This window comes from Salmo trutta, chromosome 38 (genome assembly GCF_901001165.1).
Source record: "Salmo trutta chromosome 38, fSalTru1.1, whole genome shotgun sequence".
NCBI lineage: Eukaryota > Metazoa > Chordata > Actinopteri > Salmoniformes > Salmonidae > Salmo > Salmo trutta.
This window is the reverse complement of record NC_042994.1, coordinates 15,345,240-15,364,321: the sequence shown is the minus strand read 5'-3', so window position 1 is coordinate 15,364,321 and position 19,082 is coordinate 15,345,240. Positions and strand designations below refer to the sequence as shown.

Genomic DNA, 19,082 nt, shown 5'->3' with positions numbered 1-19,082 from the left:
CGACAGTGTCAAAAAGAAATTTCGGATTGTTCTTATTTTCCTCAATTAAGTTGGAAAAATAGGATGATCGTGCAGCAGTGAGGGCTCTTCGATACTGCACGGTACTGTCTTTCCAAGCTAGTCGGAAGACTTCCAGTTTAGTGTGGCGCCATTTCCGTTCCAATTTTCTGGAAGCTTGCTTCAGAGCTCGTGTATTTTCTGTATACCAGGGAGCTAGTTTCTTATGACAGATGTTTTTAATTTTTAGGGGTGCAACTGCATCTAGGGTATTGCGCAAGGTTAAATTGAGTTCCTCGGTTAGGTGGTTAACTGATTCTTGTCCTCTGACGTCCTTGGGTAGGCAGAGGGAGTCTGGAAGGGCATCAAGGAATCTTTGGGTTGTCTGAGAATTTATAGCACGACTTTTAATCTTCCTTGGTTGGGGTCTGAGCAGATTATTTGTTGCAATTGTAAACGCAATAAAATGGTGGTCCGATAATCCAGGATTATGAGGAAAAACATTAAGATCCACAACATTTATTCCATGGGACAAAACTAGGTCCAGAGTATGACTGTGGCAGTGAGTAGGTCCAGAGACATGTTGGACAAAACCCACTGAGTCGATGATGGCTCCGAAAGCCTTTTGGAGTGGGTCTGTGGACTTTTCCATGTGAATGTTAAAGTCACCAAAAATTAGAATATTATCTGCTATGACTACAAGATCCGATAGGAATTCAGGGAACTCAGTAAGGAACACTGCATATGGCCCAGGAGGCCTGTAAACAGTAGCTATAAAAAGTGATTGAGTAGGCTGCATAGATTTCATGACTAGAAGCTCAAAAGACGAAAACGTCATTGTTTTTTTTTTTGTAAATTGAAATTTGCTATCGTAAATGTTAGCAACACCTCCGCCTTTGCCGGATGCACGGGGGGTATGGTCACTAGTGTAACCAGGGGGTGAGGCCTCATTTAACACAGTAAATTCATCAGGCTTAAGCCATGTTTCAGTCAGGCCAATCACATCAAGATTATGATCAGTGATTAGTTCATTGACTATAACTGCCTTGGAAGTGAGGTATCTAACATTAAGTAACCCAGTTTTGAGATGTGAAGTATCACAATCTCTTTCAATAATGGCAGGAATGGAGGAGGTCTTTATACTAGTAAGATTACTGAAGCGAACACCGCCATTTTTAATTTTGCCCAACCTAGATCGAGGCACAGACACGGTCTCAATGGGGAAAGCTGAGCTGACTACGCTAACTGTGCTAGTGGCAGACTCCACTAAGCTGGCAGATCTTCTTCTTGAAGATTTTGAATAACTTCTTCATTTTGCTTCTTGAACATGTTGAAGGGTATCATCTTCCTCGCTTGGTGTTATGTCCAATACAGCTTTTAGCTGTTTTTCATCTGGAATACCTTTTTTTGAATTTTCCCGGCACTGTTTTTTCATCTTTTCATGTTGCTTCTTTGTCAGATCTTGAGTTTTGATTTTGATTTCGTTTCTGATATCTGGAAATGGAAAGGAAGCATGGCATGAAATGAGCATGACATGAAATGAGCATGTCTCAAAACATGGGAAAAATCTTACTGTTATGTACACGTCATCCTATAGTAGAGACTGAATGGCTTACTGACTGTGTGTGTGTCCTATAGAAGGGACTATATGGCTTATTGTGCATGTGTGTGCATCCTACAGTAGGGACTGAATGGCTTACACTTAGATTGTGTGGACATCCTATAGTATAAACTAAATGGCTTACTGATTGTGTGTGTGGACATCCTATAGTCTAAACTAAATGGCTTACTGATTGTGTGTGTGTGGACATCCTATAGTCTAAACTAAATGGCTTACTGATTGTGTGTGTGGTGGATGTGTGCACGCGCATGTGTAGACTTCCTAACACTGTAGGATATTGACTTCCTATAGACACTGTATGAGGGCATAGGCTTCCTGTAGACTCTCTATACTAATTATGCTTGCTGTAACCTCTCCAACACCTAACCTCTCTCTCTCTCTCCTTCCTTCTGTACTCTTCCAGCAGTTCCGGGTTGACGTAAACTTTTTCCTCTAAATTGTCAGCCTAACCTTTGCTAAAGCTTGATTTTTGTCACTTGCTGACTGTCTGCAATTAAACAGGACATAAAGCAAAATATCAACAATTAAATAATATTTAAATTAATAGTTCATTATCTTTTTTTAAATATAGTCTGATTAAATTTTCATTACCGAAACACAAGTTCTCTACCACATCTGGCCTTAAATTGCAGCGGTAAGTGAGAATGGTGTTGTGAGGGCTGAGGATGACGAACCTTAACATGTTTTGCTAACAATAGAGAAGACATGATGACTAAGCAAATTTTTACTCGATGTACATAATTAGTCATTAATGAAGTATATTTTCATAGATTTAAAATTTTACGTTTTTCTAAATGTTGAAAACTATCTGTATCGGTAATGATAATCAATACTGTCGTGTATGCAGTCTGACAAAATAATGTTTAACTTTTAACTGGAGAAATATAAAGAGATCTGCTTAACTGGTAGCCATCTTGAAGGTACTGGCAGATGTGTTGCTTCATTCAAAATCAAACTTTTTAAAATTCTCTGTTAACAGTCATGGACACTTCATTTTCAAATTTGTTTTAATTATTATTATGCATGAATATTCAGTTAAAAAAAATTGTCATTTGAAAACATCCTAGTAGAACCACTTTTCTTCTTTTTTTAATTTTTTAAATTTTACTATTTAAATTACAACATAACATGCATTCAGACAGAGCTGGACGTGTTGCGGTAATGACAAATTCAGCAGAAAATGCAATAAAATAAGAATAATTAATTCCTATGTTGAAATTACTCTGTTCAAGGTAGAGAACACATCTTTATTATATTTTGTTATATTACTAATTTAGATGTTTTTATATTTAAAATCATTACTGCCATGGTATTTTAATGGTTTCATGAGAATGACCCGAGTGCTAGGGGGCAATTAGTCATTTAGTTCAGTTACCTTTGCTTTCTTGGGAACAGGAACAATGGTGGACGTCTTGAAGCGTGTGGAGACAACAGACTGGGATAGGGAGAGATTGAATATGTCCATAAACACACCAGCTAGCTGGTCTGTGCATGCTCTGAGGACGCGGCTAGAGATGCCATCTAGACCAGCAGCCTTGAGAGGGTTAATGCGCTTAAATGTCTTACTCACGTCGACCACGGAGAAGGAGAAGCCACAGTCCTTGGTAGTGGGCCTCATCGTTGGCACTGTGTTCTCCTCAGTGGGTGAAGGTGTTTAGCTTGTCTGGGGACAAGACGTCAGTGTCCGAAGTTACTGACTGGTTTTCCTTTAATTGTCTGTAGACCCTGCCACATACGTCTCGTGTCTGAGCCGCTGAATTGGGACTCCACTTTGTCTCTATACTGACGTTTTGCCTGTTTTGATTGCCTTGCGAAGGGAATAACTGCACTGTTTGCATTCTGACAAATTCCAAGTCACCTTGCCATGGTTAAATGTGGTGGTTCGCGCTTTCAGTTTTGCGCGAATGCTGCCATCTATCCACGGTTTCTGGTTAGGGTAGGTTTTAATAGTGGGTACAACATATCCTATATGCTTCCTGATAAACTCAGTCACTGTATCAGTATATTTGTCTATTATTCTTGAAAGGTACCCAGAACATATCCCAGTCCGCGTGATCAAAACAATCTTGAAGCATGGATTCCAATTGGTCAGACCAGCGTTGAATAGTCCTTAGCACGGGTACTTCCTGTTTGAGTTTCTGCCTATAGGAATGGAGGAGCAAAATTGAGTCGTGGTCAGATTTGCCAAAAGGAGGGTGTGGTAGGTATCCCAGAAGTTGGTTGAGAGTTTTTAGCAGCGCAAGAACTACAGTTGATATGTTCATAGTACTTCAGCAGCCGTTTCCTCAAATTTGCTTTGTTAAAATCCCAGCTACAATAAATGCAGCCTCGGGATATGTGGTTTCCAGTTTGCATAAAGTTCATTTAGGGCTGTTGTGGTATCGACTTGAGGGGGGATATACACGGCTGTGACTACAACCGAAGAAAATTATCTTGGGAGATAATACGATCGGCATTTGATTGAGGTATTCTAGGTTGGGTGAACAAAAGGACTTGAGTTCCTGTATGTTACCACACTTACACCATGAGTCGTTAATCATGACACATACACCCCCGCCCTTCATCCCGGAGAGATAGGTATTCCTGACTGTGTGATGAACTGAGAACCCAACTGGCTGGACCGACTCGGATAGTATGTTCTAAGAGAACCATGTTTCCGTGAAAGGGAGTGTTAGTCCCTGATGCCTCTCTGGAAAGACACCCTCGCCCTGAGCTCGTCAACTTTATTATCCAGAGACTGAACATTAGTGAGTAATATACTCGAAAGTGGTGGGTGGTGTGCGTGCCTCCTAAATCAGACTGCTCCGAGTACCTCTCCTCCGCCGGTGTTGTTTTGGGTCGGCCTCTGGAATCAGTTCAATTGCCCTTCGGGGTGCGAACAAAGAATCTGCTTTGGGCAAGTCGTATTCCTGGTTGTAATGCTGGTGAGTTACTCTGATATCCAATAGTTCTTCCCGGCTGTATGTAAGACATCTTTCTGGGCTAACAATGTAAGAAATGATACATACAAAAATACTGCAAAGTTTCCTAGGAGCTAGAAGCGAGGCAGCCCTCTGTCGGTGTTATTTTATAATTTTAATTATTTAAAAAATTACCTCTTTAACTAGGCAAGTCAGTTAACACATTCTTATTTACAATGCCAGCCTACCCCGGCCAAACCCTAACCTGGATGACGCTGGGCCAATTGTGCGCTGACCTATGAGACTCCCAATCACGGCCGGTTGTGATACAGCCTGGAATCGAACCAGCGTGTCTAGTGATGCCTCTAGCACTGAGATGCAGTGCCTTAGACCGCTGCGCCACTCGGGAGCCAATTATTGTGCCCTCTTGGTCAGGTTATTGTAGATGTGAATGTGTTCTCCATAACCTACCTGGTTAAATAAATAAAGTGTGTTCTTCCCCAGGCCTGCCACTGGTCACACTGGACTGTTAATGGGCACATCCAAGCCAGCCGCTGCCGGCTCCAGCAGACCTGCAGCTTCCAGAGTCGGCACCACAGCCCCCTCTACTGGCAGGATTACCACAGCGCAGGCACCCAAACCTACAGGCCCTGCCAAGAAAGGTGCACATGCCTTACAAGTTTTGTACCATGAATGAAACCCACTTGATTCAATTTGGATTGGTCTTGTGAGCATCACCTGTATGTATCTCAAAATCAACTTGACGGTACCATTTTTATATTTTTAGTTGAAGAGATACGCATGTTTAAATGATTTCTGCTCTGTTACAGATGTCAGCAGACCAGCAACCACTACCGCAGCCAGAAAGCCAGTAACATCCGCCACTACCAAAACGACCAAACCTGACCCCCCTAAAGCGACTGCAGCCTCCAGACCCGAGCCCGCCTCCAAAAGGCCCCATCCCACCAAGGCGGCAGACACCAAGCCAGCCCGCCCTAAATCACAGGACCCCAAGCCCCTGCCCACACGTAAAGCCCCTCCCACCACGCGGCCCCCTGCCACACGTCAGCCCCAGGGCAAGACCCCCCCTGCCTCCCCCAGCAACAAGCCCGTGGGCAGCACCACCCCCCAGTCGGTCAAGCGAGCCTCCAAACCAACCCAGTCTGTCCTGCCCTTCACTGCCAGACCTGGAGCTCCCAAGTCTGCAGCCATACCAGCTGCAGCAGCTGTGGCTGCTACTGCAGCAGCTGCCGTGGCAACAGTCGCCATGACAGCCGCCGCAGAGCCAGAAGTGGCAGCTTCAGAAGTCCCAGCACCAGTGTCTGTGTCTTTGCCAGCAGTGGCCCTGGAGTCCAGAGAAGAGGTTTCAGCCCCAACTCCTCAGGATACTACTTCTCCATCTCCACCACAGAGCCCACTCAGGCTGGCTCCTGCTCCACCACAGGACTCACTAGTCACTGTTGCGCAGGAGGAGAGGTCTGAACGACCAGAGACTGTCCCAGCAGCACCGACACAGCCAGCACCAGACCAGACCTTACACCAGGACATCCCCACAGCAGTGGCTAGGGCTACACACAGCCCTCTGGATGCCTCAGAGAAAACCCAGCTCAACATGGATGAAGAAGAGGACGAGGAGAGGGAGGGCAGCCAGCAGGTGTCTGTGTCAGAAATGAGCGGCTCCCAGCCCACGGAAGAGTCCAGGCCTGGCTCAGCCGGCCCTGCGGGTTCAGGGTGGCGTGCAGGCGGCGCCCTGCTGTCGGAGCTGGACTCTGAGGTGAGCTGCAGCCAGCAGGGCGCGTCGGAGCTGAGCGCCCCGGGCGTCCTGGAGGGCACAGAGAGCATGGATGATCTAGGAGACACCAGTCTGAAGGGTGCCATCGACATGGAGGGCATGTCTGCCTCGGCCGGCTCGCCTGACTTCGAGAAGGTGCCCGACATCCCGACCAATGATTTTGATGACTACGATGAAGATGGAGACCGGGTGTGCGACATGGAGGTGGGTTCTGAACGGGCGGATGACCCGAGAAGAGTGAGGCGCGACGAGGATGAGGATGATGATGTGGAGATGGCCAGTGAGGGGGTGACTGAGAGCGGGCTGGAGAGCTACGGGAATGCAGACGAGGATGACTTTGCTGAGGATGAGAGACTGGACAACCTGAACCAAGCCCTGCCTGCCCCGCTGCTGCCTTCTGCCCGGTGGGACCAACCCAACCCCAACTCCTTTTGTGACCCCTGGGCCCAGCCGCACCCCCAGGCTGCCTCAGCTGCCCCCCTGCAGACCCCTACCAGCCCCTCAGACCCCTGGCAGGCTGATATGGAGCCACCCACCCGGCACTCCGCTCAGCCCTGGCTGCAGCTGGCTGCCACACCATTTGTTCCAGCTCTGCATGAGCCCTCACACCAGCCTGCCCCTGCATCTCCACTTGAGAAAGAGACCCTAGCCCCATTGCAGTCCCTGTCCCCCATAGCTGCCTCCGGCCACGGCATGTCACACTCCAGCACCCTAAGCCCTACGGAGCTGGCTGTCCGCAGCAGCGAGACCAGCACACCAGAGGAGCTCTGTGACTACAACAGCAGCTCCGGGGTGAAGTCCCGCTCTGAGGGGGGGAAGCTCCACACCCTGCCTGCTGCCCTGGCCCCCATGCTCTCCCTCCAGCCTGAATTTGAGGACCTGGGCGAGGACCTGGGTATCCACCTGGAGAGAGAGGACAGAGAGGGGGAGGTGGGAGAGACCCTGCCAGCCAACGAGGTCCTATGGGACCCCGCCACAGCACCCACGTCCAACCCCTCGTCGTCCTCCACCACGGAGGATGAGGCCAGCGACACGGAGGGCGAGGCCCAGCTGGACGAGCTGGGCCAGGGCATCCACACTGCCACCTTTGACAGCAAACCCGGCGCCCAGCACTGCCTGTCTGCCCTGGAGGAAGGGGAGGAGACCAGTGGAGGCGCAGAAGAGGGCGGAGACACCCCCCAGTCTGCCAACTCGGCGGCATCCTACGCCTATGACATGACGGCGTCCAACACCAACTCCAATAACCACTCCACGGCTGAGAGCTGCGCCAAGAGCCCTGGCATCTTCTCCCTGGAGGAGCTGCCTGAGGAGGCCAAGGACCCGTCACTCATCCAGGAGCTGACCATGCCGCCGCCCCAGCAACAGGCTGCCTCGGCAGACTCCCTTCTAGTCCCCAACCCAGAGGAGCAGCAGTACATGTTGTGTGGGACGCTTGAGACAGAGCTAGGGGACACGGGGGATCTGAAACCCCTGGACCCCGCGCTGTTCGTGGCCCCCCAGCAGCCCGGGGAGGGCCCCTGTGTCACCCAACCGCCCTACTACTCCACTGTCTGTGAAAACACTGAGAACTCTCTCACAGGTAACGTATAGTCCCCCCCCCCCACTTCCCTACATACCCAGTAACACACCTTTTACCCACCCCTCCCCAGAGCCCTCTTTGCTGTTTTAGTCATCATCGTTTTGTCCCCAACCTGCAACTGGGGTGGATGTGATCAAAATGTTAATAAAAAAAACAGAGCAAAAATAGGGAAGGGAAGAAATAAAGACTTTAATACAGCAGTGCCACTTCCCTCGTATGATATTACATTATGAATATATGGCTTAACTCCTGTATGTGCAATAGCAACTACTATTACTATTAGAATGTGTGTTTTTCTTTTTAATTAACAGATCTGAAACATGAACTGGCATGGTTTGATTTGCATTGACTGGGCTGTTGTGGCGCAGCTCTTAAGAAAACCAAGAAGAAACATAAAATAAAATGTGGAGTGAAATGTGAAACTTTGTATTTATCCGATACTTTTTACTGAACAAGAAAATGCTGATGAATGTTGATTTGTATTTTCTTGCTGTTTTCCATCATTAAGAAACAGACATCTGTCCTCCTTCGTCTCCCCCAAGCACTCCCCCTTTCCTTCTGCACTTTAAGGTTAGACTGCCCCTCCCCCCCCTCTTTCTTACCTTTGTCCTTTTTGGAGTATTTACCGTTACCAAGCTTTAAATAAAGATTAGATATTTAACGTGACTCCTCTCTCCCGGACAGTTTTATTCAAGTGGGGATTGGGGAGTTGGATGGCACATTTTGTATCACATATATTAACTCCTATAACATGGGAGTCAAGGTTGTGTCGACCTTATGTGGGAGACATTATATACCTGTGGGGCATATGGATTCAAAAGCACTAATGGTCTCCCAGCAAGGAAGCATTCATACCTACATCCTCACATACCTATAAACACACATGCACTCCTCACCCTACTCCCACCATCCAGAATAGGGCTCAACGGAGACGATATGGAGTATGCCAATCAAACTCCCACCTCCCCTCAGCTGCTCCTCTTCCACTCTGTGACTCCCCCCCCCCCCCCCCCCCCCCCCCTATGTAAGACCTGGTGGAGTGACCCTTCCTTGGTCTGCTGGATTCCTCCGTCACCAAACGAACTGAGAAGCAACGTCAAGAAGGTTCACCATCATCCGAACAGAAGAGCATCCCCACCAGTGTTTCTTTTCCTCTAGTAATGTGTGTTTTTGCCTTTGTTTCCTTTCTGCCTGGCCTCTACATTGTTTGCGATATCTCTGTTGTATCTACAAGTGCATGTCCACCGCACACCTTTTTTAACCTCACTGTTAAACTACTTTACCCTTGTGACGCCTTGTTTGCATGTCACTGACTGACACTCATTGGCTTTGGTTTGGTTTGAGGGCATGGTCTGAAATGGCACCCTATTCCCTAAATAATGCACTGGCCCTGGTCAAAAGTAGTGTACTATATAGGCTATATGGTGGCATTTCAGACGCAGTCCAGTTCATATGTGGTGGTGCTGCTGTCTGTATACTGATGCATGGTGAAAGGTCTTGTCTTGCATGTTTCACTTACTCACCAGCTCCCGACGGGGACTGAAGGAAATGGTTGGTTGCTCACAAGCTTTTCTTTTAATTTCACAAGACTATAGGTGGTAGTTACTGCATATACAGGAAGTTGGGCTGCGTTATTGCACAAAACAATACTATCAGTATATTTTGTTTTGGGAAGTCACATTTTGAAAAGGTTAAAGAAAATGGTTTGCTATATTTGCCCTCTGCTTTAACTTCCCCAGCCAATGGGACGCCCCTCCCACCTCTCCCTGCTGTCATCATTTCTCCTGTTCTCCCATTGCTTCACTTCACCCCTGTCCCCACCTCTTTTTACACGCTTTGCTTTTCAGGCTGTCAGTGTTGCACACTTTGCCCATGATATCATGTGAGTGAGGAGGTAGTTCCTGGGTTCAGTAGTCATATATTGACACACTTTGGCTATCCTAAACCATTAGGCCCAGCTACAATTGTAAATTTAGTGTTCAAACAGCCCCTATGCCAGAAATGTATGAAAATCTAAAAACTGCCAAAATAATGGAAACACTTGAGTAAATGAGGGTTGCAAAGTATATTAAAGGAGGTGCTTACACACAGGTGTGCTTCCTGAGTTAATTAAGCAATTAACATCCCATCATGCTTAGTGCCATGTTATAAATATGCTGGGTTGGCCATTTTATTTTGGCTACCATGGCTATGCCCCCATAGGATGACAATGCTCCCCACAGGACACGAGTGGTCACTGAATGGTTTGATGAGCATGAACATGTCAACCATATGCCATGGCCGTCTGTCACCAGATCTCAACCCTGTTAAACACACATGGGCGATTTTGGAGCAGCGCCTGAGATTTTCCACTGCCATCACCGAAAATGGAATGTCTGGTGGAAGAATGGTGTTGCATCCATCCAATAGGGTTCCAGACACTTGTAGAATCTGTGCCAATGTGCATTGAAGCCGTTCTGGCTCATGGTGGCTCATCGCCCTATTAAGACATTGGCATTTCCTTTATTTTGGCAGTTACCCGTACACTATAATAGTTGTAAGTTGCCTGTGATGATACACAATACATCACTTTTCAAGCCACAAACGCGCAAATTACAATCTCTCGACGCTACATATTTACTGTGTGTGTAGAACACTACATCACTCAGTCTTAAACTCTTCCCACTAACGTCTCCTTGGTAGACTACAATACCCACAGTCTCTGTTCTCTGCTCTCACCCACACTGCACTGCTCCCTCTCACTTGTCTGTCTTTTTCTCTTTCTAACGCACGCTTCCCACCGGGTGTGATCTCCACTGTTTCCTCGCAGGGCTCAACATGCTCCCCCAGCCACACTACCGCCGCGACCACCACCCCAACCCCCACTGTGACATCTTGACCCCACCCAGGCTGACCTGTGCTGACCTGCCCCCTCGGAGCCCTCGCCTGCAGGCCAGCCCCCAGCTCCGCAGACTGGAACGGCACCAGCAACAACTACTAGAACTGCAGCAACGCAGAGAACAGCAGGGAAAACCCAAAGAAGAAAAGGACGACGAGGCGAGGAAGAAGACGGAGAAGGAGATGAAGAAAAAGGAGGCGGAGCAGCAGGAGGAGGAGAAGCTGAGGAGGGAGGAGCTGAAGCAGAGGCAGCAGATCATGCGGTGGCAGCAGGAGCTGGAGGAGCAGGCGCAGCTGGAGGAGCAGGCACAGCAGGAGCTGGAGGAGCAGGCACAGCAGACATCACCGCAACAACAGCCCCAAAAAGGTCAGGCAGCAGTGCTGCTTTCGCCTTCTTCTGGTCTCCATACCATTTATGAAGCCCTGGAGAGTGATGAAGAGGGGAAGGAAATTGAGGTTAATGTCCAGCTCGAACAACGCGAAGAAGCCCCGCTGGAGAAAGAGGTTGACAGTAACCGTGACCGTCGAGAGGTATTGGATGAGGACGGAGCTGATAGCAACTCCACCTCCACTCTCAGTCCCTCTCCAGACTCCCCCGAGCAGGAAGAGTCCCGGGACGCCTCCCCAGAATGCCCCCCTCCCCTGGACCTGGACTGGGGGAAGAAAGTTGACATTGTCCAGCAGCTGATCAACCAGACCTTGCTGCTGACGGGCGATGGCTGCTCCTCCCTGCTCCTGCTGCCCGGAGGCACCTTGAGCCCCCTGGAGGCCAGCCTGTGGCCCAACCTGCTGCCCCCCCTTACCCCTCCCTCAGCCACGGTCACGTCGGTCAGCAGCTTCTCCCCGGAGGCCCCCGGCCAGTCCCCCCAGGGTGAGTGGACAGTGGTGGAGCTGGAGACACACCACTGAGGGATGTAGAGTGTGTGTGTGTGTGTGTGTGTGTGTGTGTGTGTGTGTGTGTGTGTGTGTGTGTGTGTGTGTGTGTGTGTGTGCGCGCGCACACAGTGAAGACTCGCCACAAATGGTCGCACACACTGCTCCACAATATTATTCAAGGTCTGTCAGTCACATCACTGCTGTACACAACACTACTTTGACTCTTACACTGTAACACCACCACTTTTACCTCTCCTTACCATTTAACACCACTGAAAATACAACACTACTGTTTGATACACTGAACTTACACCTCTGTATTTTCAAACATGATTCCTTTTGAATGGGTGACAAAGGACACTGACACCACGATCATATCAATCACAGACTGACTCACACTGGAATTTTACACCTCTCTCTCATGCCAAAACTATGTTAGGTTACACACCAGCAGTCCCAGAGAGCTACTACCTTGATTAGACTGGTTCACTGAAGCTTCTGGGACAGCTATTTGGATAGAATAGTGACAACTTGTTAGCCATTGTCCATTTTACTGAAGCTAAAACTACTGGATTTTAACATTTTATTTAACTAGGCGAGTCAGTTAAGAACAAATTCTTATTTACAATGACAGCCTAGGAACAGTGGGTTAACTGCCTTGTTCAGGGGCAGAACGACAGATTTTTACCTTGTCAGCTCGGGGATTCGATCTTGCAACCTTTCGGTTACTAGTCCAACGCTCTAACCACTAGGCTACCTGCCGCCCCAGGTAGCCTCACACACGCAATATGTTTTGATGGGGGGGGGGGGGTCCTAGGTGGTTCAGTTCACACTAAAGATGTTGCACTACTGACTTGGTTTATGATTATTGGTCTGAATTACTGATGGGAAAAACTGCACTTGACTAGACCAGTACCGTATAATGATCACCCTGAACCTGTCACTCACTCAATGCCTGCTTAGCTTTGTGCTTCAAAACGGTTTGATTTACTCTAGAGCAGCAAATCATAGAAATAGAATCCCTAGAACGGTCACAGGATCCCCCTTCCAATTGCTGAGGGCCTTTACCCTTTCTAGGGATTCTATTTCTATGGGCCAAGTTCCTGTGTTTCTCTGACATCAAACCAGAGGCCTTCCACCAGCTGAGGTAAAACACTGGTTGGCCGTATCTGTTAGAATAAGGTTATTTATCGACTCTATGATGAATGCCACCATTTCAGGGTGGTATTTCACCAAGCAGGATCTATCTTGTGATCCAGCTTAGTGAAATACACCTGGGTGCTAATGAAATGGATTGTTTCTGTTGCATGCTACTGCTGACTCCGATGAAGGCCACCGGAAATATCGGTTTATTTAATTTTTTTTAAATTCAGAAGCGCTCACTTTTTTGTTCTGAAGACTTGGCCCCATATCCTGGGTGGTTTTCCTCATGTTTGGTCTTGTTTCTGTGGTTACGGATGATGTCATAATGGGGGTGGGAGTGGTCATGACATTGATATGAGGTAATGGAGAAATTAATAGGTAATTGAAGAGGGTCAGCGTGTAAGAAAACACAGACTATTGAGTAGATTACTCTGGGGATATAACCGGTTCTTCTGTGAGGCTGCTGGGTCCTAGCCTGGTCCCAGATCTGTTGGTGCTGACCATCTGCCCAACTCCTATGGTAGTTTGGTGTGATGAAGACCATAGGTGTTGGGCACATGGTCAGCACCAACAGATTGCCATGATGACACAAACCGATTTGGGACCAGTCATGGGTTTTTGCGGGTTAATATTGGGGTTAGTCATGAACTACCTTTGAAGGATGGTGGTACAGAGTTAACCTTGTGGATGTGTACATGTATATGTGTGTGTCTGGGTGGAAAGGTACTGCATGTGAAGACAACAATTTGCATTACCTCAGTGGATTGTGAATATAGTAAATGAGTATGTCCATTAAGCCTATAATATGGATTTCTACAGCGTTTTGAAAATGGATTTATTGCGCCGTGAACCTTCAGTTTGAAACCTGATCTGACATGAGTCAAACACTGTCTTTACTATCAGGGTACTTGTGTTCAAATGGGGACTTGCATTAAGCCTCACTGAAGTTGATTTTCTAACAGGAGTGTCATCTATTTAGCAGAAACATGGATTTTGTAATGGTGGTTGACCTTTGAGCCCTTAGGACAGTCCACTGTGTGGGGCAACGATCCTGGATGGACAGAAACGGGTGGTTGTCCCAACAGGGGTTGGGATGAAGAGCTGTGAACGCTGAGACACACCTTCATATACCATGAGGATGGACTCGACTGTTGATACAACCACTCTGCTGTGAGGCCAGGGATAGTAGATACTATAGGAATCTGGAAATCAAACCCTTTTCCACCATAGGCACAGCATGCAAGGGCCTTTTTTTTATAGAAATGGTAGTTAGATTCTCCAGTGTCTTTTTCAAGCCGTTTCCATGTGTAGCCAAGTGGCTGCCATTTTCTAAGGCAGTTTGGTACATTCCGATTTGAGGGCTCTGCCACTTCTACTCCAAAATCCCAAAGCGACTCGCACAAGGCATCGGTCAAAGCTGGACTTTATCTCGTGTGTTTTTAAATGTAGTGTTTTGTATATTGTTAGTGTATAGTATTACTGAAAGGGGAGGCTCAGACCATTTATTGCAATGACGTGAACCCACTGGATTTTTATTTTGTACTGTAGAGAATATTTTAAAGTACAGTAGATGAGAGTTGACATTATTTATAGATTTAAAGCAGATCTTGTTTTAGAAAATGAAGATTAATGATTGTAGCTGTAATGGTTTATTTAAATTCCGAGATGTGACCTTTGAACTTCTGTCAGCACTACACTAGTAGACCTTTTTTTATTTTGTTTGTATGATGTTTTGCCTGCATTTCTTAAAGATCTTTTCAATAGTTATCAGGGGATATGAAGTGAATAGGCCGTGTTCAATGCTTCCATGAACACGCTTTGGTACATTTTTGTATTTTATGTAACTGATCAAACTGTCTACAAACATTCACGTCTAGCTGGTGTAGAAATTACACTGTAGTAAAATACAATATCATGCAAGTTACAGAACTATCACTGGGAATCACTAGTACTGAAAGATGTGGAATCTTCCCCTCTTTCTGTAAAGTTCAGTAATTTTATTTTAAAATGAAGGGAAACCCCATTCTAATTCATGTCTATTTTTGTTGAAATGAGGTTGGCATTTTGACATTGTGGAGTTCAAATTACGGCAGCTCGTTTAAATACGTAATAATTCCTTGAGGTTCTGTGACTTTGTGAAGGACTAATGTGTTTGTCAATATTTCAATGCATTTTATTTAGAGAAAATAAAATGTTTTTTTTTTTGCCATTGTTGTTCTTTCATTATTACCACTTCCAAATCATTACCTATTTAAAATGGTGGCCTGCTGCCCTCCCAGGGTAAGTGTTGGCCATAGCAAGTAGAAAAAAAGTCAGCTCTCCTTTCCAAATACCCACCTTGGGGCTAGATTCAATCCATAGCGCAGAAGATCTGCTGAGACTGCATTCATGGTCAATGCTGCATATTATGTCCGCTAAATTGGAATCGCGCTATAGCGCGGATCTTCCATGCAACGGATTGAATTATAGTTATGGTCTTGTTACATTGCTTAGATTTACAGTCAAGAAATGGCAAGAGGGGGATAATGCTGTTTAAAAATATATTTTAAAAAATGTTAACCTTTTAACTAGGCAAGTCATAACATTCTTATGTACAATGACTGCATACCCCGGCCAAAACCAGACTACGCTGGGCAAATAGTGCGTCGCCCTATGGGACTCCCAATCACAGATGGATGTGATGCAGTCTGGATTCGAACCAGAGACTGTAGTGACGCCTCATGCACTGAAATGCAGTGCCTTAGACCGCTGCGCCACTCGGGAGCCCAGAATGTCTTTAGTAGTCTTGCTTGCCAGACAGTCATATCTGGGGCTAGGTTAGAGAGGTTTTTCCTTGGGCTACAGGATAGCGTTCCTGTTCCACCATGCTGAATTATCTGAATGTGCAGAGAAAAAAAACAAAAATAGTTCTCCCTTCCTGTCTTTTACAAACATCTAAACACAATTTAGCGCAGACTTGTGCTATGCTTGATTTTAGTGGTGCAAGAGGAACTGACAAAGGGGGGGGGGGGGGGGGGGGGGGGGGGGGGGTCCACAGTCCTGGGCTATAAAGGTCCAGACATTGCCCTTAGACATACAGGTCTAGGATCAGTTTAGCCTCCACTGGCTCCACAAATCCATGAGGAGGAGAAACACATCAGTCTATAGATTGAAAAATTCTGACGAATGCAAGGACAATTTCTTGGACTATTCTTGAGACCATTCCGAAACAAACTACCAGGAATACCTGTTAAAAATGACGTGAATACATCAAGAGACGTTGAACAGCAGACCATGAATTTAATTAATCTACTGTTGGATCAAATCAAACTTTATTTACAGAATGTTTTGCAAAAGTAAATTCATGACATCTATTTATCTGAAACCCAGAGAATGAATGATCCAGAGTTGCTTTTCTAAAGAGTGTTGTCCATCTGACAAGATGTCTTTGTCCTAATTAATTTATTTGTTTCTTTGTGAACTTTCTTTCCTGTGTAAGTCAGTATGTGCAAGTCCGTATATGTTCAGTTAGGTTCCCCTTCCGATTGAAGCTTTTCCCACAGCCTCTACAGCTAAATGGTTTCTCTCCTGTGTGAGTCAGTATGTGCCTCATTAGGTCCCCCTTCTGAATGAAACTTTTCCCACAGTCTCCACAGCTAAATGGTTTCTCTCCTGTGTGAATCCTCATATGTCTGGACAGATGTCCTTTGAGTTTGAAGGTCTTTCCACAAAAGGGGCAGGTGCAGGGTCTCTCCACATGACAGAGTCTGACATGGGCCTTCAATTTACAGGTGGAGTTGTAGCGTTTTTGGCAGAGATGGCATTCACTGGGTCTCTTCTTGGTGAGAGTCACATGCCCCTGCAGGTCAGCTTTCAGAGCAAACGTTTCACCACAGTCACAGCAGCGGTGAGTTTTTCTAGACGTGGTGCTGGGTTTGGAACAGTGTTCCCTCATTGTTGGGTTGTAATCCAATGGTGGGCTGGGATGCAATGGTGACAGCAGCCTAAGTCCTACTGGGTCACTGCTTACAGATGTGCTGTGGCTGTAGGCATCGTTTTGATTATCTGGAGGGTCACAGGGAATGTCGAGACCCTTTAGGTGGGTAACAGTGTCAAAATGTGGGAGATCCACTGGTTTAGAGTTACTGTCTCTGTTCTCCACCGTCTGGGTTTGGGGAAGAGTAAAGGACTGAAGTGGGTTTTCCTGATCACATTTACTTTTCACACAAAGAGGAGGGAATTTGAAAACTATATCAGCCTCCTGCCCTTGAAGCTGCTCTTCCTCCTGACAGGTCCAGAGTTCCTCCTGTTCCTCTTTAATTTGTGTGGGTTCTAGGTCCTCCTGCTGCAGACTGGTTCTCCACTCCTGCTCACAATGCTGCTGCTCAGGGGGAACCTCATCTTCAGTGACAGCAACAGATAACCGAAGGGACTCTGGAGGGAAGGCGAAGAGGAGCAGAGATTATCTATACCATATAATTAAAAACACTTCATCTCTATAAAATATACAGTACCAGTCAAAAGTTTGGACACACCTACTCATTCAAGGGTTTTTCTTTATTTGAACTATTTTCTACATTGTAGAATAATAGTGAAGACATCAAAACTATAAAATAACACATATGGAATCATGTAACCCAAAAACTATTAAACAAATCAAAATATATAAGCCTTGACAGCTTTGCACACTCTTGGCATTCTCTCAACCAGCTTCATGAGGTAGTCACCTGGAATACATTTCAATTAACAGATGTGCCTTGTTAAAAGTTCATTTGTGGAATTTCTTTCCTTCTTAATGTGTTTGAGCCAATCAGTAGTGTTGTGACAAGGTAGGGGTGGTATACAGAACATAACCCTATTTGGTAAAAGACCAAGTCCATATTATGGCAAGAACAGCTCTAATAAGCAAAGAGAAACAACTTTCCATCATTACTTTATGACTTGAAGGTCAGTCAATATGGAACATTTCAAGAACTTTGAAAGTTTCTTTAACCAGCATGGCTACCACAGCATTCTGCAGCGATACACCATGCCATCTGGTTTGCGCTTTATTGGCACTATCATTTGTTTATCAACAGGACAATGACCCAACACACCTCCAGGCTGTGTAAGGGCAATTTGACCAAGAAGGAGAGTGATGGAGTGCTGCATCAGATTACCTGCCCTCCACAGTCACCCAACCTCAACCCAATTGAGATGGTTTGGGATGAGTTGGACCGCAGATTAAAGGAAAAGCAGCCAACAAGTGCTCGGAATGTGGGAACTCCTTCATGACTGTTGGAAAAACATTCCAGGTGAAGCTGGTTGAGAGAATGCCAAGAGTGTGCAAAGCTGTCATCAAAGCAAAGGGTGGCAACTTTGAAGAATCTCAAATATAAAATAAATGTTGATTTGTTTATCACTTTTTTGGTTACTACATGATTCCATATGTGTTATTTCATCATTTTGATGTCTTCAATATTATTCTACAATGTAGAAAATAGTAAAATAAAGAAAAACCCTTGAATGAGTAGGTGTGTCCAAACTTTTGACTGGTACTGTATATACATAGATATACACACAGCTTTTAGACATGCTTGAGTGCGGATACCTATATTCTATTTCAATAAGATTTTCGTTTAACTTTTTCATCATGCACGGTAAATTTTTTATATATAAAATGGTGATCACGGTTAGCCTAAACAATTATCATCAAGAAGAAGTGCAGCTAGATATTTGTAAATCTATATGCGAACCTTTTCTACATAGGTTTATGTCCGGTGTTATCCGCAGTAGTCTCCGCAGATTATCATTCTCCTCCTGGTACTCCGCTACCGTTTTCTCAACTGCCCCGAAAATCTCCACAGCCGCCGCCGTTAAACGTTCATTTAAGAACACATGCAACATCTGTAATGTATACATTTTCAGTCGACTGAAAGGTGGGTATTAAGCTAGTAAAGCCAAATATACTGATAACTAACCCCTATTGTCTGTGGTATGGCTTCGTCCACGAAGAAAAATGGTGGCCACTGGCCACAAACAAAACAAACCCTCTCCCAGTTTTACGTCCGTATGGTCTTCTTCTGTTGCTATCAGTCAGTGGTGAGCCCGTAAACACATCACACCACCACCATGTGGATGGATGTTTACTAGAGAATATAATGTTTCTAAACCAGCCAGGTCACCTGTGATACAAGTCAGTATTCGACATCAGCCCATGTCTGAGGACGTCGGGAGGTGACGTGGAAACCGACCACTTGTTACCTTCAAGTAGGTTTCGGTTCTGCTAGGGTGTTGCATTAACAAAAATCTCAAAAAAAAATTTGGCACCAGTGGCAA

General features: G+C 45.9%; 2 protein-coding genes across 2 annotated transcripts in view; one reads left to right on the top strand and one right to left on the bottom strand.

Annotated features, from left to right (window-relative positions):
• Positions 1-14,994, top strand: part of LOC115178785 (mucin-5AC) — a 53,691-nt gene extending 38,697 nt beyond the window's left edge. The window contains exons 4-6 of the mRNA XM_029740099.1: positions 5,023-5,180; positions 5,349-7,889; positions 10,699-14,994. Coding sequence (XP_029595959.1) covers positions 5,023-5,180; positions 5,349-7,889; positions 10,699-11,675 — 3,676 coding nt within the window. The 3' untranslated portion in view covers positions 11,676-14,994. The remainder of the gene's footprint in view (positions 1-5,022; positions 5,181-5,348; positions 7,890-10,698) is intronic.
• A 1,050-nt stretch (positions 14,995-16,044) lies between these two features.
• LOC115178784 (zinc finger protein 629-like) lies at positions 16,045-18,831 on the bottom strand. The gene is made up of 2 exons (XM_029740097.1): positions 18,500-18,831; positions 16,045-17,198 (listed from the first exon to the last, which is right to left on the bottom strand). Exons 1-2 carry the CDS (start codon positions 18,663-18,665, stop codon positions 16,264-16,266), a joined length of 1,101 nt encoding a protein of 366 aa, XP_029595957.1. The 5' UTR covers positions 18,666-18,831; the 3' UTR covers positions 16,045-16,263.
• Positions 18,832-19,082: the final 251 nt, after the last annotated feature.

Coding starts and splice junctions, on each gene's coding strand:
- LOC115178784 (XM_029740097.1), bottom strand. CDS start 18,665: ATGTATACATTACAGATGTTGCATGTGTTCTTAAATGAACGTTTAACG. Junction 17,199..18,499: donor CATAAACCTATGTAGAAAAG/GTTCGCATATAG, acceptor CCTTCCCTCCAG/AGTCCCTTCGGTTATCTGTT.